This window comes from Olea europaea, chromosome 17, assembly GCF_002742605.1.
Source record: "Olea europaea var. sylvestris chromosome 17, O_europaea_v1, whole genome shotgun sequence".
In the NCBI taxonomy this organism is placed as follows: domain Eukaryota; kingdom Viridiplantae; phylum Streptophyta; class Magnoliopsida; order Lamiales; family Oleaceae; genus Olea; species Olea europaea.
In genome coordinates this window covers 10,885,821-10,909,266 of record NC_036253.1, presented here as the reverse complement: position 1 = coordinate 10,909,266, position 23,446 = coordinate 10,885,821, and the positions used below count along the sequence as shown (strand labels likewise).

At 35.5% G+C, this 23,446-nt stretch overlaps 1 protein-coding gene and 1 non-coding gene across 6 annotated transcripts; both read right to left on the bottom strand.

The window, feature by feature from the left end:
* Positions 1-109: 109 nt before the first annotated feature.
* On the bottom strand, positions 110-182 carry TRNAR-CCU. Its single transcript has one exon. It is a non-coding gene; the product is annotated as a tRNA-Arg (tRNA).
* Positions 183-918: 736 nt separating this feature from the next.
* On the bottom strand, positions 919-22,966 carry LOC111366300 (ubiquitin carboxyl-terminal hydrolase 12-like). Of its 5 annotated transcripts, none has more exons than XR_002697622.1 (33): positions 22,752-22,966; positions 22,268-22,355; positions 21,934-22,081; positions 21,650-21,807; positions 20,597-20,862; positions 20,290-20,508; positions 20,074-20,182; positions 19,882-19,997; positions 14,479-14,577; positions 11,225-11,334; positions 9,988-10,062; positions 9,586-9,664; positions 9,366-9,512; positions 9,181-9,261; positions 8,992-9,111; positions 7,844-7,966; positions 5,954-6,031; positions 5,765-5,853; positions 5,559-5,667; positions 5,203-5,271; positions 4,991-5,101; positions 4,086-4,141; positions 3,779-3,956; positions 3,585-3,686; positions 3,424-3,495; positions 3,097-3,162; positions 2,952-3,008; positions 2,647-2,712; positions 2,161-2,247; positions 1,937-2,053; positions 1,731-1,805; positions 1,557-1,643; positions 919-1,318 (listed from the first exon to the last, which is right to left on the bottom strand). XR_002697622.1 is itself a non-coding variant. In XM_022987032.1 (32 exons), the coding sequence occupies exons 1-32, from the start codon at positions 22,779-22,781 to the stop codon at positions 1,277-1,279; spliced, it is 3,369 nt and encodes a 1,122-aa protein (XP_022842800.1). In that variant the 5' UTR covers positions 22,782-22,965; the 3' UTR covers positions 919-1,276. The 5 variants fall into 5 exon arrangements, 2 of the variants coding, with proteins under 2 accessions (XP_022842800.1, XP_022842799.1); XR_002697623.1 differs by having other exon boundaries at positions 1,281-1,318; positions 2,164-2,247; XM_022987032.1 differs by lacking the exon at positions 2,952-3,008 and having other exon boundaries at positions 2,164-2,247; positions 22,752-22,965.
* Between the last annotated feature and the right edge of the window lie 480 nt (positions 22,967-23,446).

The following is a 23,446-nucleotide window of genomic DNA, read 5'->3' as shown; positions in this document are numbered from 1 at the left end:
TGGTTATTTAACGAATAATATCGGCACCAGGTTATTGAGCGGATTGGAATCATGATGGTGAAACTTTCCCTTTAATTTTTGGAAGAAATTGGAATGGGATGGAAAAAGTCGCGCCAGGTAGGGGTCGAACCTACGACTTTCTGCTTAGGAAACAGACGCTCTATCCACTGAGCTACAGGCGCCTTTGATGCTGAATTTAACTCCGGAATCAACTATTTTATGCAGATTTTGTAAATTGACTAAACGTCACGAGATCGAACAACTTGATTCTATTTTGCAATTCTACAACGTGCGATCTGGATTATGGAAAAAATGATTTTATTTGGAGTTCAGAAATTATTTTGTGGAAATTTTAAAACATAATTTTACAATTATTAGTCAAATAATAGTAAATGAGTTGAGTAAATATATAATTGTGATACAAACGGATCAACATTGGTTCTTTTATACTTGTATCAAATTTATCCCAGGAAAGAGAGATTGAAGGCAAGGGCTGAATAGGAGGGAGTTTTCACATTTCAGCTGCATACAAGTAATTACATTTCGGATATCAGGACTTCACGGCGACAAAAGAAACCCCATGTTCAAATATTATCCATAGATCCGTAAATTATAATAAACAAAAAACCCTCTCCAGTGTGTCCAGGCATGCCGATACAGTTTTGAATTATGGGGCAAAAGATCCAATAAACTTCAGTGTGTTCCATCCTCCAAGTTCCTTTTTCAATTGACAGACAGACTGCATACAGGGTGGTTTAACATTCTTGAGTAACCTTTTATCAACACTGAAAAAGGGAAATAATTTTCAATCTTCACTAAAGGGTTTCTTTTTACAACCATAATTTCCCCAGTTTATATAACATGGAATACAACAAAAAGAAGGGGTTGCGAAAATAAAGCAAAGAAAAGAACAAAAGAAATAAGAGGACAAAAAGCTGGATTATTAAAGGCTTAACTATAGCCACTATACAACCAAAATGTAGATACGTATCATAAATTACACAAAACCATACAAAATTCCCGGATTTTTCAACGCTGGGAAGCACCTTGAAAATACTGGCAAAAAAGGAAGTTCGTACCAACCATAAGAAGCAAGATACATTTGGGAGTCAAGGCCCCCTTTTCCCCATGCTAAATCAATGATTATAGCCTAAGAAACCGTCGCGGAAAAACTAGGGGAGAAAGAAAACTACCACGCTATTCCTTTTCTGCCTTTCATTCTCCTTTCAGTGTCCCAGTCTTCAGATTGTCCTCTAGCAAGCATATTTATTTCTTCTTAATTGAATATTTTGACAGGCTTCTCAAATGTATGTCGGTTCTGCAATTATCAGAAAAAACATAACGATTTGAAAACACGGTCCAGGATATATACATTCTTTCTGGAGGAAACCTCAAAACCTTTAAAAATATAATAAAAAGTAGAAACACAACTCGATTTTGAATATACTTCAGAAATATCAGATGAGAATTCTCAATATTGGTGCCTCTCCTATTATCCGTCCAGTGTCGAACAATAATATAAATCATACACGAACTATATCAATAAAAAAATCTACCTGGTTTGCAGTATACACCCTCTTTGGAGTAGTATCAGAGTGCTCTAACCCAAGGTACTGCTCCCAAGCACCGTAAACGTCCCTTCTCTGGAAAAGGATAATACAGGTTCAAGAAAAAAAGAACAACTAAATAAGACCGAAAAAAAAAAAAAAAATTAGAACAAAAAATATGACCTGAAAACGACTGGACACAATGTCAGAGTCTTCAAGATACTCTGGACGACCCAGTGACAATGCAGCAAACTTCCACTGAACATTAAATACAGAATCGAATGAACAAAAGTTTAACTTAGCAGTTAAACTACACAAAACAATTCAGCAGAATCAACTTGTAGGAAGTGAAGCATAATTATTCAATTCTGCATTTATACTGTTAATACCTTAGAAAACTCCTCGTCTGGAACCTGTAATTTCTTTTGAATGCGCAATTTAATATCTGACAGCATTTCACCTTCATGAATAACCAAGAAGAAGGGTTCCCCGAAATTTTGGATTTGCTGTTTAGAAAAAACAAAAAACAAAAATTGAGACAGTAACTTGGTCCAAATACGATCAAATGGCATTAAATGTAATCAACATAGAAAATATGTCAGTGATTAGGTACCACTTGATTCTGAGCACTCTCTTTCGTAAAATGGTAAACATGAATCAAGCGGTCATTTGGACCGAGGTTCTTCTCTTCTTCTGGAATCTGAGATAAAGAACATACCACATTTTTAAGTAAAAGACATTGGAATTAAAATTTGAATGAAAACACCTTGCATAAAAATAAATAAAATAGAATAAAAATTCTGTGAATGAATATCCAAGTACCAAAGTAAAAACTCCTATAGAAGTGGCAAAATATTCATATAAGGACAAACTGAAACAATTTCCAAAATAGTACCCATTGCTAAGCTAAACATAAGAGCAGATGTGAAACTTTTAAAGCAGCTTTTTGGCTCTTCCTCAATTAAAATCAATCAGTTTTATCTCTAACTTCAGAAGATAATAAATAGCAAGGTTTCAAACCAAAGATAAAACTGTATGTGCATCAAAATAGAGCAAGCAAAGAGCGCAAGAATGAGATTTTGAAAGCAGAAGAGCTCACCTCCTCAGCCCGCAAGGTCCAGTATTGGTCGTTTATATTCTCAATCTTTTCATTGAAAGGAAAGATCTGCAAAAGTTGGGAAACAATACATTAATTACATCACGAAAAAAAAAAAAAAGAACTTTGTTTCGATAAAAGATTCAAATCCATTCAATAATCACAAATGTGGCTCGGGATATCAAATTAGCATGTTCCTGTAAAAGAGTGTGTCTACGGAAGGCTCTCCAAACCATGTAAAGACAATTTTTTTTTCAGAGCGAAACAACCTCAGAAGTAGCTAGCAGTTCAATCGAAGAAAAGAGCACCTATAGTAAAGTAACAAAATACAGAAATCCAACTCTACAAGTCTGCATATGACAAGCCTACAAAGAAAGGTGCGCCGCAGTTCAGAAAAATTTATGCCAACAATATCGGGGTCAATCTATTCAGCTTCAGCACAAGGGACATTACCTTATAAATTTTGTGATAGAAAACTTCAAGCAACCTAAGTTCGGCATTTGGATGTGACAACTCAACCTGCAGAAAGACATGAAAATAATTTCAATCTTAACTCACCTAAAGAATACAATGCAGAGCTGAATTGGAACCAGGAAAATCAATTATTACAGGTCAACTTCATTTTCCATTATACATCTTTTTTCCCACAAGACAAAAGCTGAAGAGCAAAATTAACTCCAACAGCTAATGGAAATTTAAAAGGAATAATGAAGAAAATAGAAGTTCCACTTTTTGAAAATAATAAAGTGCAGATTAGCATGCTTAGAGCAATGAACTAACCTTTTCTTTTATCACATTAAGCACATCTCCCACTGTACCCTGTTTTGGTAACCTTATATTGAGAATTACAGCCTGAAAAAAACATTGTGTCAATGGCTACAAGGTGTACTCAAAATCAAGTTGAAGAGATGGAACAACGGATCGAAGTCATAGGTGTAAACCTCATCCTTTGTGGCAGAGTGAAAAGCAACTTTCAGTGTTTTGAGGCATTGTAATTGTGGCAGAGGAATGTCCAGTACTTCATAATAAAGAATATCAGAGATCTATCAAAAGGAAACCAGAAATTATGAATCCATGGACTAATCACACCCCTGACAACAAAAAAGGAAAAAAGCAGAATTCATGTTAGATCTACCTGATTGTAGTGCACAAGCATGTCTATCAACTGATCAACTGATCTGTATTTGATGGGAGTAGGCTTTGGTTGCTGAGAATAGCAATTATGAGTAGTAAGCCGAATTTTAGATGGATCATCCAAGCCGAGACGTTGCGCCAGCCTTTCCACAACATCATCGTAAGTGTGGTTCTTTGCCCTGCAGATTTATGCCAATACGGTTAAAAACACATAATGCTCAATGTTGCTCAAAATTACGTAAAAAGAATAACCATACAACTAGTACAGTCCTCCATTGTCTGCAATAATGGTATCAGAAAGTACTCACAACTCTAGGCAGAATTCATCTTCCTTGGGTCTCTCCAAAGCTCGAAAATGGACAATCTGCAAATGATAAATCCATATTAAAACTGGTAAGAAGAAGGGGTAAGAAAATGCAGAAGAACCGCATTCACATTCTTAGTACCACAAAATAAATAATTCAGAAGTACGATAAAGAAGGAATGACACTGTAACAACCCATTGAAAATGTCAAAAGACTGCGATGAGAGGACAGAAGCAAGTGATGACTGAGAGACTGCAAGATGTAACCAGACTTCACAAAAATGGCTCCACTCATTTTCCACATATGGTCTGTGGCTTGAGTTCAATTGATAGCATAATGCAAATTCATATACTTCACATCTTTTTAAGCATTAATCTCTAAAACTCAAAGTTAAACCTATTTATTCCTTTAGAGATTTATATTGCTGCATAGGAAGTGTATCATATCCCCTCCACCAAAAATATAAAAAACTAAAAGGAGATCCCCCTATGGCCTGTCTCTGGACATCTTAACATGTCAGAAATAAGGAAGAATTAAGAAACCCGACGTACATTTATTACCTACAGTGTAGTATGTATGAATTCAGTCCATGTTCCCGGACGACAGTGCAGATCTATTAAGCCAGACAATTATGACGCTAACCACTGTAGATATGGTGGTTATTGAGTATATGCCTCTAACAAGCATACCACTCCATAAATTCCAATCACAGGCATATAATTGTAAATAACTAAAATATGCATTGTGTTTAGGTTAGACTATTTTATTTTGTTCAATTAGTAGAAGGCTTTGATTGTGCCACAAAAATTAGAAAGCATGCACCATTTCTTCAAATATCAAAAGTAAAGAAAGGAGAGAGGAAAAAATGAAGACGAACACTTGTAACACATAAAAAGTACAAAATTTACCTGGCGATTTTTCACATATTCCAAAAAAGAAGGAACATCAGGAAATCGCAATTTTTCTTCACTTTCAGGGAGAGGCTTTTTCTGGAAGCAAATGATGTCCCCATCTTCAATCTGAGGGAAAGGGGGGAAAAGCAAGGGTGTGGGGAATTAGCAAATAAAAAAGATAGGACAATATCTTCAAATGCTCAACAGCCCAATATAATAATAAATACCTGGCTAAACCGAAATGAAGCTCGTTTGTCAAGGCGCTCACACATGACAGAAGGCTCAAATTTTATTTCCTGTAGCAATAACAAAGAAGGGGATTGTTCATGGATGATGATGCACATTATGGGGGTGCTTGATTCCCATTTTTCCTAAAATACATTTTTCTCTCTCTTGTCAACCACATATTCTTCATTAAAATATTATTACACGCAAAAAAAAAATTAAAAAAAATCTTTCTTTTTCAACCACATTCTCTATCAATCTACTATTCCAAAACACATTCTACAAAAAGAATGGGCTCCAAGACACCCTATATTTGGGTGCCAGTGTGCATGTGCTGTAAGGCACTAATCAGACCAACCTCGAAAAGTTCAATCTCTTCATCAGAAGCAAATCCAGCCAATTCATTTAGTTTTGTCAGGATCTCAATTGGCTTGCTAGAGCCTTTGACAAAAAGCCTACCAACATACCTGGAAACAGAGAATGAATAACGTAGTCAAAAGGTATGGATGCACATAAAAACACCAATACACACACACATATACACACTTAAAAGCACAAAATTACCGGAGCTCTTCTTTATCGGGATCATAAAGCTTAAAGAACAGAAGAATATCTTCTTTACTTTTGTCAGGTGGTGGAATTGGATGTAGATCCTATGTATAGAACGTTTATCAATAAATTACAGTCAGAACAGATAATAGAATCACATTGACAACAGCAGTCAAGATAATCTAGTAGACAGTTAAAAGATACCTGTCCAAATTCTATTTCCAAAAACAACTTCAGATCTGCATTGTGGGCCTTATTAGAAACTTCTCTCAATGCTCCGACCTGTACAGTATCATTATCAGTTCATCACAAGGTGAATAAATATTTCCAAACTAGAAAAATCAAATGAAATAGCAAATAAAGGATATGTCCTACGAAGTTCATGAAATATTAGAACGAAAGTGATTGTGATTAAGACAATCAATCTAGACTGCCAAAATGAAATAAGGCAGTGAATAGACAACCAGACAGCATATAGGAAGAAAAATCAACAAACGCGCAAAACCACACCATAAAATTGATTTTAGACTGTAATTATCAGCTTCCTAAAGCTGATATGTTTTTGATAATGCTTTTATGCTATAAAATTTTCCATTTACACAGATCAAATATGTCGTTCATGGATTTGGATCAGGAAAAAAAAGAAATTCAGAATGATGGTGATTGTTTGCTCAAAACATTTCTAACGAAGATGTTCACGAATAATTTAACGGAGTATTTTGTGAACTATAATGAAGAAAAAAATAAATAAAATAAAAACTAAGTCAAAGGTGGAAAAGAGAGAATTGGCCATACAGTAATATAGATGCAGAAATCGCACACAGAAAGATGATAAGAGCGAATAGTCAGAAGAAAGACGAATTTAGGGTGAAAGAAAACTGTAATTCAATATCAATAATCAATAACAGTTTAAATACAATGAAATCCTAAATTCCCTTTTAAAGGTAAAGAACTTTTAATATATCAAAAACTAATCAAATAAACAAGACTAATTAATCAAACTACTGAAACTTAATCTAACTTAGAACTATATCTTCAATCCTAATCAGCTTTAAATAACTTCCATTCCTATCCTTGTTCTCCATCAAAAATAGTTCCAGTGTTGTGCAATTACTTGCTTCCAATCAATGGAAGAACTTCGTCACCACTAACGTGGGTTATGGCTATTAGTTATGATTCTATTTCATTTTTGTTTTGCCTGGTGGATTAGGAGTGATCAGATTTTGATCGATTACTCTGCATTTACCCTTTTCCAGGTAAGTATTCCACGTCTTCAATTAATGAGTACAATGCCTATCCACACCAAGATAGAGAAAAAGAAAAATTAACATGAACAAAAGGAAAATAATTGGAAGAGTATTTGATCCCTGCCCTATGCCATTTTTAAAGCCATCAACGAGCAACTATGCTCTAAGTGAAGGTCTAAGAAAACTATCAACTGCAAGAAAGTTCAATCTCTAAATGTCAACATAGAAGACAACCTTAAAAATCATTAGCAAATATATAATTCATCCCAGCCAAGCTTATTGCCATTTAGGGTTGGTTATAAGAAGCATTTGCCATTTTCTTTATTTATGGTTACAAATTCATTTAAGCACAGTTTACTGCTGCTCTTGAAGAGGTTCACAAACCCCACTCAAAACAGGATGATTCTTTTTTTCATTTTTCCCAGTTGTTTGAGATTATTTTCTTATCTATCAGTAATTCTTGTCCAAAAACCTGAAAGTCAACTCTAATTTAGCCACTTTGCAGTATCCAGCTTCTCCACAATCTTTGTTCACGGGCTGTTTACCGTACACAACACGTTCTTGCAACTGATTATAAATAAAAAATTTTGTCAAACCACCTTGTTACAATATTTTCTAAACAACTAAACCTTCTTTAGGTCCATCTCATTGCCAATTATGATATAATAGTTTGTAAATTGGTGCTCTTTGTACTTGCCTTAAATCATAAACCAATCATCCTCTCAATGTTAAGTTGGCATAAGGAATGTGTATCCTTCAACGCAATAAGTGCAAATACTAAAGTTGTAATCAGCTACTATCATCATTATGTTAAAATATCAATAACGAGAAGGAAACAGTAAATTACAGTCTGTGCTTCCTCCTGTGGGTTCAATGGACGGTTTGGACGATAAGTATGGTTCTGTCTCTTTGCCCAAATCCAAAAACGCTGAAATTGGACTGGTATACCAAATTCTTTGGCGACCTCCTCCTGTAACAATCAGAAAGATGTATACATTTACTTTAAAATGTGTCAAGTTGATACAATTATTTAACCCAGACATGCTGTGGACAACTGACGATCATAAGTGGAAAATAAAATGGAAGTTCGGATAACTAGAATAATGCAAATGAATATTTTGCATGCAAGATCATAAAGGACAAAGGAACAGAAAAAATACTGCTTCATATGTATATCACAGCATTAGATATGGCAGGAATCATAAACTGTGATTCCACGTAAGCTTAGTGGCTTACATGGAAATATGGAGATGAAGAGCCAGCCAGAGCAGTTATTAGTTACAAGAATAAATATAGTGACTGAGATTTGTTTCTAGAGGAAGGGTGGCAGCTGAAGACCTGAATGGGGGGTTGAATCTCCTTTGCAAGACAGATCATTTAAACAAGGTCTCAAGCGAACTTACCCCTCTCCCCCCATCCGCTAGTGAGCCAACACCAATGCTATAAGAACTATAAATATAAACCACAAATAATGAGATGAAAACCATGTTGGATTTGAATAATACATTAACAGGCAAAAAATATAGATTTAAAAAAAATGGGAAAAATTTAGTTAAGGAGAGGCTGAACCCTAACACATATCATGTTGTTAGAAGTATCATTGAGGTCTAGAAAGCCTTAAAGTTTGGCTTTAGTTTTTACATTGATTAAAAGAAACCTGTGTTCGTATACTTTTAGGGTATGCAATGTTTAAAAAGGCGTAATCAGGCACTGAGGCATTCATTCAATTTACTTTGGCCTGCAGTTCGACCCTGATACAACCCTTGACACGTAAGCCTTTAACTTTTCTGGGTCAATTTCCAGGCCAGGCTTTCAAAACATAGATACTTACCACATTTGGGTTTTCAAGTGCTATGCAACTGTCTCACAAATAAATGTGTTTAACGTATGTTCAGGTAAAAAATTGCTCTACATTCATTACGCAGAAACAAATAAAACCAGTCTCAAGTTTCATTTCATTAATAATAACAGACAAGATAAGCAAAGTAAGATCACCTTGAAAAGATTAAAAGGTATCTGTTTCTGAATTCGAAAACTATGGACTTTATCATGATCAACGAGATCAAAAAATATATCCTTCCCAATCTGTTCCCTTAAATCCACGTCTCGAGCAACCTGCATATGCCAGTAAATTGCTTTAGTGAAGATCAAGCTTACATGAGAAAAATGGTCCACTAGGACAACCTTGATATTAGTATAAAGGTGGGCCTGAGCTTTATATCTTCTCTTGTCTTCCTTCTGTTCTTGTTCTTTTTTCAGTCTTATCTGGAATAAGTAAAGGATGTAAGGTTGTAAGGTTTTATAACACAACTCAATACATCAAATAGGATGAAAGAATGAATTCCAGATCTAGAAATTAACAAGTTTACCCTAAGATGTTCCGCAATGTCCTTCTCATCCACATCACAGATTATCTTATCCTTGTCGCTCACACGTATATACACAAGCATGTAGGCATTTGAGTATTTCGTAAATTTAAATGGAGTGTTATAGAAACCAGGATTTGTCTGCGGCAACTGTTGGACAAAATGAATATTAGAAACAGAATAAAAATGGAAATGCAACAGGATATAAATGTTGGGATCAAACCTCTTCCTCACCGCCATACTGCTCCTCTAATGCTCTCTTTGTATCTTCTTTAGTGACCCTCTCATCATCAAATTTGTACCTATAAGGGAACCACAAACCTCAAAGTAAGCCGCCTCATATGATGTTCAAGTACTTTTAAATCATAATCAAAACTCATATTCTCACACACACCAATAAAGAAATAAACATGTACAGATGGGATGCGTGTGAATGAAGTCCCAAAGCAACTAAGACTAAATGAACAAGTGATTAAAAATGCACATCAACATATAAGAATGGAACTTCAGTTGAACACACCTCACCTCCCCGAAGAGTACAAATGTATAACCCTTCACAACAAGAGGAGAACATGCACACACATAGGTTGGGGGAGGGAGAGATTCTTCAGGGTATGACACGTACCACTGATCAGAAAGGGTTGGCCTGATGAAAGCATAATAATGTCCACCATGCACCCCACCACTATGAACCAGAACACTGTTGCAAAACAAGAGAATAAAAAGCGGGACTGGTAAGTGAAAACATCGCATAACAGGAACATTTATCAATACCAAAATAGTGAATATTATCAAAGAAGCACCTCTAATATGCCTTGCCCCTCACTTATACACCCTCAACATATTATTAAGAGGACAACTTCTAATGCCAACACACGTTCAGATTTCACGTCAAAAACTTGACCGACCTTTTAACTTAAAGATATTTCAAGTAACGTACCCAAGATCACAAGGCCGATCTAATGAAAGTTATACAGTATGCCCAAAGAAGTGCACCTCAAACATGGATGGTCTAACTATTATGAAGGCTACCAGTGATCTATTGTTCACCAAGGCTTCTCAATACATATCAAAACAACTGGCCAATTACAGGAAGGAAAAAGTGAATTACTCGGATCAGCGTCTAAATCAATTGCACAAATAAATAGAAAAACAATTTGACAATATCGAAAAGGGCACATGTTTCATACGGGGACAGCAAGTAGACTGCTTTGTTTAACATCATTATTCAATGTGCCTTTCTCATATCAGATTAAGCATCATAACTCAATCAGTTACAGAGACACAAACATTTCATTCATATTACCACATTGCTCCACATACCTCATAACCAGATTTCCAACTGCATGGTCAAATCAATCAATTACAGAGAAACCATCAAACCAATATTTCGTCCTAAAATGACTACATTTGATCCACACCTCGCAACTAGATTTCCAGTTGGATATCCCAACTTCCAAGAAAACACAATCAAAGGATTTTAAGAAAATATGTAAATTTTTCAGCTATTAAGATGGTAAGCAACTCAAGACACAATGTGAGTCAGGAAGTTACAAGCAGCGAGAAGATTCTACAGGAAACAAGGATAAGCAAATGGAAAAAAGAACCAAGAGCAACCAATGCAGGTCTCCAGATGCGTGTTGGGGAAGGCAATTCGATTGAGGAGGTGTAATAGAGGAGCTCATCCCATTACACGAAAATCTGTAACGAGATTTCTCACTCGAGCATTTGTTCTTTCTGATCCCTTTCTAATTCAGTGACAGTTTCTTACCCACCTTGCAAGTTCAATGGACACGCACATATACGCAGGCAGATATATGGATACATCGGACAGTAGAGGAGAGGGAGGGAGAGAAAACTACCTATGGAGCATGTAAAGGTTACGTACGCTCCTATCTGCATCAGGCGACAAATATTTACCATTGTCTCTATCAAGGTCAAGTTCCAGTGGAAATTCATAGCGGTCATTTATCTGCACCATGAAAGTGATTTTTAGCCATTGAACCAAAATGAGAAATACTATATTACGAAATGATAAATATATCACATCAATGCGAGGGGCTTTGATTTACAATCACCAGGTGTAAACTATACCAATGGATGATCACTTACAATAATTATAAAGGCAAGAACAAATCATGACGTGGCAACACATCCTTTAGATTTACAACTTCAACTCGCTCCACAACACCAAAAAAAAATCGATAATGAAAGGAAAAAAAAATAAAATAAAAAATAAAAGCTGCACCAGCTAGTTCAGAGAGGTAGGAGGGGATATGTTATATAGCAATAAAAAAATGTGATTCCATAGTTACCCTAGATATAGAATCATTTTTGTACGGCTACAGCCAACACAAACCAAAAGCCAAATAGAAGCACTCCATTATCCAGTCTGTGAGAACATAAATGTATAACATTCTAAGCAGCACTGTATCTCAAGATATTCTTGCACTGGTTTGTAATGAACGTTAGCTATCAATGATGTCAATCTCAAAAAAAAAGTCTAAGATTAATAAGACGATAACTAGCACTCATACATACGAAAACCTTGACATTATGATTCAAAAGGGACCAGAGTGCTCAGGACTTCATGTCTACGATCCATACTGCTATCCTTTTTCAAACGGATGAAATATTTCAATAAGCCATGTAACCATCACCACTTCCTTTTAAGCATGAAGGATGGCAATTTCAAGGTTTAACTAACAAATCAATGTTAGATTTCAATAAAGTTAATAGCAATCACTAACAAGTGATTGGAGGTCACAAATAAATTTCTCACTTGTTTGGGACATGGTAATGAATCCTTTTACTCATTAATCACCACAACAAACATCAAAGTGCATGCTGTAATTGTAAAGCTTCCTCTCTAAGAAGAAAAACGGCAGGCTCATTATACTCCCTTTCCTACTACATCCCGCTTTCTACACATCCATTCAAAAAGACATGGCATTAATTTAAACCCAGTGGCTAGCTCATGCAAATGATTTACTTTCACTTGAATACCTAGATCAAATCATTACGTTTTCACATAAAGACATTGCACTTTGATTATCAAAATTGGTTATGATCCTTATCCCTTGTTGTCTCAGCTTCTGTTTACCTAAATGGACTTTACACAGTATCTAAACTAAGAATCAGGGGCGGATCCAAGATTGGATCCAAGACCAAGTTATAAAATTTCAAGTGGGGCTAACACATGAAAAAAAAAAATTACACATAAAAACTGTTTTTAAAAATAAATGGAAAAAGAAAAATGCCTTAAAAATAAAATAAAATAAAATTCATCTTGGGCCTTGGGGGAACTACAACCCAAGCTTAGCCCCCCCTACATCCGCCCCTCCTAAGAATAATAGCAGGTTTATATCAATGCTCACTCAACATTTGCTTGAGCAGCATCAATGATAACATGAGAAAACATTAAATACGAGAACAAACTAGCATTTCCAAATCTGAACTAATAATCACATATTCAAAAATAAAAAATAAAAAATAAAATCATATTCATAGGACAGAATAATCAATTCTTCAAGGATACTTTAATTTCGTACAGAATTAACCCAATATCATGTCCTTGCTTTTTCAAACCACTCAATGCTTTTCTCTAGTCTCTCAAACCCTTAAGATGCTCCAAAATGAAAGGTACTCCTTTACATCACAAAAAGGGTGCTAGGAAGATGAGCTAGCAAAAAATGGTTATAACATATTTTCATCAGACATCAGTTTGTTAAGTCTTTATCCCTGACACTAAAAAGGACTTTTGGTAGATCTTTGATGTAACTGTCTTACACAGAGAATAACTCAGAATAAAAAAATATGAACTATAAGAATACTCAAAGTTTTAGGCCGATTGGTAGGACAAAGAAGAAACTTTCTTCTCCAATATAACATTTTTGTCTTCTCTAGATCAAACGATGATATTAATGTAATGCATCAGAGCTTCAAGTCCAAAATATTCAAACATTAAGAACAACAGGTCAAGAAAAGGAGAAAGGATTAGAGCGACCTAAACATAGAAGAAGCTTGATTGCTAGGAGAAAACTCTTTTACACCTTAAACCAACCACAAGACTTGCACTCACAATACAACCGCCATCTTCTTCATAGAATGACTTGTCCCGTAAGTGGAAACTTATGGAAGGAATCTCCTAAACCAGAATGACTCCCAAAAATTCTATTGACGCCAGTCTCCCACTTACATCTTGACAACTCACTCTCGCCACTAACATAAAGTGAAATCTACATGGAATAATCCTTTCACATACAACCTCCTGTTTCAAACTGCAGGCTAAGGTTCATCCAAAAGAGCACTTGGCCCAGTCTCAACACGAACCTCACCCCTGAAGCAAGAGTGGTTCACAATTGATTGAATTCACTTTTCACAAAACTAATTTGAATTCTTTTGATTTATATTTAAAAACAAAACAAAGTGAATAATACAAACCAAATTCAATAATATGAATCAGTGCAATGTCCAAGTTAAAACTAAAAATCCACTGAAGCCTAGGAGTTTATGTGATTAACAGTTCTGTAAAAAATAGAGTCAAAAATAAGACTCTAAATATACACATTGTTCTCACATTATTATGAGGAAATTTGGACAATGGCAAGGAGATCTTGAAAAAGAAAAATAATGTCGAAGCAAAATGTATCCGTGTGGAAGCATAGTTGATAAATCTGGCAACAAGTGTAACTAAAAGGCAATCAGAAATAAAGGCACGCAAAAAGGTTGCCATTTCCACATATGAGAAAATTATGAGATTATTTTAACAGAAGGTGATTCTTTCCCCTTTTACTAAATTCTAATTGAGGAAAATCTATGAAGCAGAAGAAACATCAGCTGCCATCCTAGTCATAAAGAAATTAGTGAAAAATGTCAACTCATGACATGTATTACTAAGCAGCTACCTGGTTCAGAAAGTGTCTTTATTATTTATGTTGTTTCAAAAGTACATGATGGATGAGAACACAAGCCAGGATAGAAACAGACTGGGAAAGCCTTATACCATCAACACATCAAAAAAAAAAAAATAATAATAATAATAATACAAATGAGATAATAGAATCACCCACTTTAATTGAGTATAAAAGAAAATCATTAAAATTTAGCTACTGACCTTAACCATTATGTCTCTCATAAAATCATATTCAAAGCGCTTAAGCTGAAGCTGAAGAACTGGAGGGAAGTCAATGAACAAGACCCCCTTCTTGGCATCCTAGGAATACAAAAATAACTCTTTAGAATAAAGTTCAATGCAAAGAAGATCATTCAAATGAACTGATAAATGCGTTGCATCGTAGACCAAGGTACACACCAAAAAAGACATATGAGCATTAATAAAACTAAAGTTCATAATATTTACAATAATCAACTTTCTCCACTGGACTGAAAATTGGGCTTTGACAGAAGAAATGCATTACAACAGAATGTTAAAACTACGAACCATCAACACAGAAAAGTATGTTCAAACAGCATAGGAAAGCCTCCCATTGAGTGACCAAAAGAATGGAGTTAACCAGTTCCTAATACTTCTCAAACTAATCAAGCATTATGAATGTAAAAAAATGCCCTTTTCCTTACATCAGAAGATTATGTAATGGATCAAAATAGTGAACATCTACCCTTCCATGTTGCCAAAAATTTACAAAATGGATATACTAGACATGAACTCCTCAGGTTATTGGTACCAGCAAGCTTCCAGCAAATCAACATTATTTGCTTAAAAAACAAAAATCTGTTGCATCAGATGAGGTGCACCTTCCAAGGTGCAAGTTGTGCTCCAGAATTTTAGAAGACTAGCGATATTCTGTAAAATTAGTGTCTAGTGGGCAAAAAAATACAAAACAAACACTACCCAATAAGCTAAGACAGGAGAAAACAGAGAAACTCAAGCATTTTGAAGTTCGAAGATGGAAACAGAAAATCAAACATGAAATGACACAACACTGACACGTCATCTCCATGCATCAAATAATTGTGCAAAAAACATGTCCATAACATACCAAAAAATAGAAGATATAAATCTACATTAAAGCAAATATTTCTTGTGATCAATTGAAATCCAGTTATTATATAGTTCGAGAAGCAGGGTTTGAGAAGGGAATGCACAAAGATAAACGACCAAGCAAGTTTTTTTTTTTTTTTTTTTTTTTTTGGAGTATGGACTGCTCGACCTACTACAACAACTTCATGCTCTTGTATAGATTGACATATATTGACTTCCTAGTATTAGAAGACGTTAGTTTGCTTCTCATTTTCTTTCTTAGCATAGGAAGTACTACTTCCCATTAATTTCATCCTTTTATAGGTTGCAGGTTGCACTGTTTTGCTTTTGGGAGATCAGGTTTATCCCCCCTTCATCTTGTTCTTGTGAGTTTGATTTTATATACGATCGAGGAATTCTAAAACCCCTATCAACCTTCCTTGGTATAGCCTGAAAACTCACTGATATCATGTTGATGTTTTGCTTATGAAAAAGTTTATTTTTCCAGATTATAAATAATCGAGAAAGAGTGTCCAATGGTGGCATTAGAAAATGCTTAATTTTTGAGACTTAAATTAGGTACGTAATAGATGTTAGAGATTTACTAATTCAAGAACAAAGCAACCAACTTTTACAAACAAACACATGAAGAAAGCAGAACTTTTTACATTGCATTCTTTGACAAATGTTATCATCTAAAGTCTAAACGGCAGATATTTGGGTGCCTATAAATTGGTTCTACTGTCAGGCAGGACTAATTCTAAAAAATACAGAGACTTTTGACCTGAAAACAGGCAGACCCCCTGCTCCAGTTTTATCCATGTCTTAAAAGGGGTTTCCTTTCCCCTTTTTTTTTTTTTTTTTTTTTTCTATTGGATGGACTTCATTAGACTCTGCTATATATCAAACAAGATTTTAAAGTGCCACAGAATACAGCCTCATGGAAACGGTATATGCAGTACAGGACAATCTACACTGTACCAAGCCATCCATAATGCACCAAAAGGACATCGATTTCTTAGATATCACCAGGTTTGTTAAAAAATTTGCTTGCTTGACTAAAACCATATTACAGCTATAGACCATGGTTTGAAAGAAGAGGAAAACAAGGTGAGCCTCAAAGCAAGGGGCACAACTTCAGTGCCTCAAGGAGCAAATTACAGTGCTATTTTATTGAGGTGGGCGCCTCAGGTTTGGTGTGAAATTTGAAATTTTTGTTTTCTTTTTCCAAGTCCAAATGTGAAGTTCAGATGAAAGAGCCTTTTTAATTGGGCCCATCTTGCTCTCAGCAAATAACAAAAAACAAAAGAAATGGGCAGACGTAGGATGCTATGGAACAATTATAGGAAAGGGGAAGGGATGAGAAGAAGAGAAAGAAAGGGGTGCAGCAAAGGAGAGAAGTGATGGCAATAGGAAATCTGTTTATTTCATATATTCAAATTGTTTTTATAACAATGCAAAAGAGCCGTTTATATAGGGTTCCAATAAACCCTGTTCTAGGTATGGAAATACAATAAAAGCCATTAAATCATATCCTCTAATTATGTTTCCTAAAATACACATCAAAATTGAAAACTGAATACTATGTTTCCATCAGAGGCCAATCAATTGTTCGATTAAACAATAAAAATACCTAAACAACCACATGCCTCCCCAATCCCCCAAGACCCAAGAAGCGTCTTCCAAAAGATTACAAGGCAAACAGTAGTTCTGAAACTCCGGCAGATATTTATTATTTTTTGTTTGTTTCTGCATTTTATCTCCTCTCTCTCTCATTTCAAATTTTTTTTTTTTATATTTCTCAAATTCTTCTTGTTTTAGTATTATTTTATCATTTATTTTTAATAGATTTTTTGGCGTATTGTTAGGCTTACGCGTAGAATGCCTCAATTACCCATGATGTCAGCCTTCTTATATTGCAATGGATGATACCTTATAAAATTAGAGATCACGGAGATAACATCACCAAATTAAGGCATAAAAAAAAGCACATTCCAGAGGGAGCAAGTTGCAGTTGCCTATAGGTGTAAGGCGGACCGGGTCATGCAGTCCTTGTCTGAGCCAGCCCAAGCAAGCATGGCAGGCCTAGCAATCAAAGCTCACACAGTGGGCTGCTTTTTTATAATAAAAAAAGGACTTGAAGCCGCATGGCTGGCCAGGCAGCCTAAATGTGGGCCTTCACCACTTTAAACCCCTAAGTTTGCCTTCCTATTGAATGACCCATTATTGCTTTTAATCAGCATCTTGATGTTTCACTTTCATGAGGACTCCAAATATATTAAAAGAAAAGAACTATTTGCATGTCTTTTAATGCCTGAACCTATAAAAAAATGAGCCCCCACATAAGGGGGAACCATAATCCTGAATTACATTCCATCTCCAAATTGTGGAAGTCAGCGAGATGCCGATCGTGACACATGTGAGGAATATATCAATTAAGAAGACAGAGCTTTATCATCTCCATGTTGAACTTTAGATCACAAGGGATTTGCAAAGTATATATTTCAGTAAGATACGGTAGATGTGTGACACTTGCCAGTCTTCAAGTTACTAAGTCCCTGTTTGGTTTAGGTAAATATCAGATTTTTAGTTGATATTAATAAGAGTTAAAGAAATGTGTGGTTGAAAAGTTGTAGGTTCCATGAAAATATGTGATTAAAATTAACTTTTGACTTTAACTTTGAATTTTTATTAACTGAACCAAACAGGTGCTAACTGTTTATTTTGATTGCATTTTATTTATTTATTTTTATTTTTTTGGCAACTTCTCCAACCACATACTTCGGGAATAAACTTGCAAAAACCAACCCCTGCCCTGAAATATACGTAATAATTAACTAAACAAATGATAATCTATCTAATCTTTTAACTTGCTACTTTGATATCGAATTTGGCCTCTTCAAAAGTGATTCAAAATCCAAGCCACCTTTTAAACTAAGATAACATAAAGGTCACACAATAGATGGGTAACATAACTCGAAAAACCGGGAAAATTTATTTTTATTTTTTTGGCAACTTCTCCAACCACATACTTTGGGAATGAACTTGCAAAAACCAACCCCTGCCCTGAAATATACGTAATAATTAACTAAACAAATGATAATCTATCTAATCTTTTAACTTGCTACTTTGATATCGAATTTGGCCTCTTCAAAAGTTATTCAAAATCCAAGCCACCTTTTAAACTAAGATAACATAAAGGTCACACAATAGATGGGTAACATAACTCGAAAAACCGGGAAAACGTAAAAAAAGGATATGCACAAATTTAATCCACATTAGTTAGGTGAAGTAGGGTCTATGACATTGGATTGTCGCACATCCGAACACCAAGTTGGCAAAAGACACCTCATTGTAGTTTACTACAACATTACAGGTTAGAAAACTTGATATACTGACAAGCCGCTAGCTTACTATCAGTTTTTATTCTATAACCACACACACGAATATGACATAGACACACCAACACATAATTATGTAAAAAATTAAGACACGAACACATTGGTGTTAATCGAAATGATGTAAATTTCAATTTATTATTTTTTTTCACCAAAAAAGACAATAATAATTTTTAGTTTTATATACAAAATTGAAAACTTTGCTCATTTTCTTTTCAGTTTCTGAAACACAAATTTATATTACTGCAACCTAATAACCACACACACGAATATGACATAGACACACCAACACATAATTATGTAAAAAATTAAGACACGAACACATTGGTGTTAATTGAAATGATGTAAATTTCAATTTATTATTTTTTTTCACCAAAAAAGACAATAATAATTTTTAGTTTTATATACAAAATTGAAAACTGATTCAACGAAGAAAGATTCTAATCAATTAAAAGAACATTTTTTCTAGTTTGACCTGCAAGCATCCTCCAATTAATTCAATTGAAACTTCATTTCAGGTCCATTTGCCTCCCAATTAACTCAAAAGTATTTTTCATTTCACATATCCATCTGAGCCTAACATGTCCCCCATCCAGAAGCCCAATTTCACTTCCCCCCTCCCCCACTCTATCCCAAATTCCCAGAAGCATCCATCCCTCCCCATCTCTCCCACTTCTGCCCTCTTCTCAGCAACCAAACATCTCTCTGCCCACCATTTCTTTGTTGTCTAGACTCTGCGTATTTCTGCCACAGACACGTGTCCAGATTTAAAAAATAAAAAATAAATAAATAAATAGAGACCTGTATCCCTCCCCGTCTCTCCCACTTCTGCCCTCTTCTCGGTGACCAAACATCTCTCTGCCCACCATTTCTTTGTTGTCTAGCCTCTACTTATTTCTTCCACAGAGTGTCCAGATTAAAAATAAAAAAAAATAGGGTGTGTCCGATGTGTGTCCGAGACATGTCGACCAGCGACACTTAGGCTTTGGTAGTGTGTGGGACTGCATCAGGAAAAAGATAGGTTGGTATCACTCAACTCAAGATGATCCTTTTTTCTCCATTGAAAATACCACTAAGAGAAAGCACTACAAGTGAACACACACAAATTATGTCATCCTCCATCAGAGGAGTATCAAACCTGCAAACCATGTTCTTCGGCATGATATTTATTATCTCCTTCAAGACGTTCAACTTCCACGTATTTGTCAAAGGAGGCATAGATATCCTTGCAGCCTTTGACATCCAGTTGAAGGTCTGCCACCACATGTACAAGAATAAGTTCATCTGTCTAACATTAAGAAATAGAGAACAACTCTGGGAAACAACTAACCATAAAATGATTCTTTTCGGGTAGACTTGAAGTCTACATTGATACATTCGATGTAGTTCATGTTGTTCCCTTCAAACAACTTTTGTATTGTCCCTTCAACAACAGTTCCCTGTGCCAATAAAGACAATTGAAAATAGGTCATCGGTCAATTTATCATAACATTATATGAGAATCACGGACATTGCAAAGAAAGGAGAAATGCTGTCGGAACCATACCTTCATCTTGTCTTCAAGCTTTTCACACAAAACTCTATTAAGTTCTTGTACATCATGCTGCATAAAGGAATCATATGTGTCCCATCCAAAAGATTTAGTCAATTCTTTTGTAGCCACACTGGTGTCATTATATTGGAGCTTATAGAATAAACTCTGTAAGGCCAAAGGTATGCTCCCCGAGGGCATATCATTCTCTGTCGTGGGCATATGATACACAGCCTGATACAACAGGACAAATTAAGGCTTCTTCAATGTTTACGCAATAAATAAACTCACAAGTCAAACTATTTTGCAAATCATGACCAACCTTTCTGAAATAAGGGATGTGGTACAATGTTTGGAGGAGAGAGTTCATGTAACAAGTTGCTCCTTGATTCTTAAGTCCAACATAACCAGTCTCCTTCTTCGAGTCATATGTCAAGTAATCAATGACCTTCCGGACAGCAACATCAGCTTGCACAACACATGTATCATTAATGAGATACCCCTTACTGGGGTCATAAAGCTCACTGAGAGGCATGAAAGAAGTGAAACCCCAATCACTCTCCCTTTGACTGAACTGGTGCTGTGTGTCTGTTGAATCCACAAAATAGAGTTATATATCACAGTATACGTTATAAACACTACTTGCATGGTTCATGTGAGAAGAGGGATAGATAAGTCTCAGGTTCCTTCAAAAAGAGATCATCATCCACTTATCAAATTTTTACACTGTTGAAGCATATAAGGACAAAGTGATTACTCTGCAAGATTATTATAATCTTCACTTCGATAACTCTACCAATAGCATGGAAACTTGTCGACAAGGATCTAAATAGTAATCAATGAACAATATGCCCGAAACTAATTTTTTAAAAGAGGGAATATTAAACATGCAATTCAAGAAAAGGGAAATAATGTAAAAACCACATGTGTATACCTTTTGAAGACTGGTTTTTAGTTAGTCGCGTAATACCTAACCCCTTCCAACAAACAAGGTTGTTTTGAGCTAAGTAATAAGGCATGAACAATGCAAAAAATTCTTAATGGCAAATAAACCGGTCTGTTAATGAGTACAATGGGTCCACTTATATTTTATCCTTCCAGGTTATATTGCAAATGAACATTCCTTCTCCTTTTTCTTATTGGGGGATTCAATTGTGGAATTACAACACATGGTTCAATGAAATTGGTAAAAAAATAATAAAAACAATAAAAAAAAATAGAATATGAAGCAAGCAAAAGCTACATGGGCGTAAATAAGAAGCAGATAGCGATTAAGGAAAATCTTTGATGTGAATAAGGAAACAAAAGTGAATGCAAGATCGTGTTTTAGCTGCAAGAGGAAAATTAGAAATTGGATAGAAGCGCTAGGAGATACCCTTTTTTATAGTATACTTGCTATGGATTTGGTTGATAATAGCCAAGCTAAACTGTGCATATCTAGTCCAACCAAATGGCAAGGTTGCTGAATCGGCCACATCTAAATACATTGACAAGTGCTCCACGTTGTTTCCTTTCGGAAAAATAAGCACCCGCCTGACCAAGATAATAAAAGTCAAAAAGAAGTCAGGTAGAGGGATAACATAAACAAGAGTTCTCTTCTTAATATGCACCAACTAATATATCCTTCCTAAATCTTAATACAGTGCGAAATGGATTTACCATTTATAACCTCCAACGACAAAAACCTCAGAATAGAGCTTCTTCACATTCAAGCGAGAAAAGTTCTCAATCGCCCATGTGAACCGTGATGCTTGTGGCTCATCACTTGCCTGGTTTTCCGTTGCCCCAGCATTGTTCGTTGGTGCCACTGGTATATCATACACAAATTCAAAACCCAATTCAGTAGCATCAATGCAAATAAAAGAAGTTGGAAGAACATTTATTGCCAAATGTAACTCAGAAACCAATCAATTGAAACAGCACTTTGCCGGTATGCACTCATGTTATATCTATAGAGATTTATTTAATTAAGCACCATGGAGCAAAGGCAAACCTTCCATAGGCTGAGGAGTTTCTACTAAAGGCTGAGGACCTTCAACTAAATCTGAGTTTGGCACCAGCATCTCTTCGTCTTCCTGTTGCTAAAATACCAAAATAAAAAAAGCAAAAACAATATTCAAGTTAGATCCAGTAAACCCTAGCCTTTTGCCGCTAATAAACCCCAAGACTTTCCTCAGTAAGTAAATTGACATAATTTAGCAAACTTCTCAATTCTGCGACTCAAACCTCCCTTTCCATTACCCAAAAACCCTAGTTGATCACAATCTCCCAGTCCCCATTCACACACACACACACACACACACACACACACACACAGAGATAGAGAGAGAGACACACAGGCACAGCAAATTGTACCGCATAAAACAGAATTAAAAAAAAAAAAGTTAAAATGGAAATATAGATGCAAGCATATGCAGGGATAAATAGATAACGAAAGTGAGCGAGTAGTGAAAATTGGAGAAAGAGATGGGAGTTACATCCAAAGGTTGAGGAGCCATCATCGTCATGATTGGAGAAATTACAGCCGTCCGATCGATGAATCACGGAACAAATAATATAATTTGAGAAGAGAAAGAGGAGGGTATAGAAATATTGTTGAAACAGAGAGATTGCTTCTGGGTTTTCTGTGTTTTGGTTCACGATTGGACACCTGGGGATTTGGAATAAAGATGAATTAGTGTACACTACGGGAAACGGTTGTTGTATGCGATAGTAGGGGGTACTTCTAAAAATACCAGTCAAACCTCGTACATTTCACTTTAACTTTTTAACCACTTCATATTTTTACATTTACAATGATTTTTTTTTTTTTTATATTCAGCTATCCCAACTTACACTAAACTAAATTCTGGACCTTCAAAATCCATGTCCCTAGAACATTGAAGGGGTTAAATCGCGGGTTATGCCTCAACTGGATCACTGGTTCCTCCCATTGACTGTACACTTCGCGCACAAGAGACCCTCCTCCATAGTGATTGCTCCATACCAAATTTTTGGCCGCAAGTTCCCACCAGGAATCGAACTCTCCACCCTGCCGCTGAAAGCAAGCCAATATTAATTGATCCACCAGTTAAGCTGTGCACCGAGGGGCTACAATGATCTTTTGAATGATAAAAATAAAGATGTCATTAAACATGTAATACAATTATAAAATATTATTATTAACAAATAT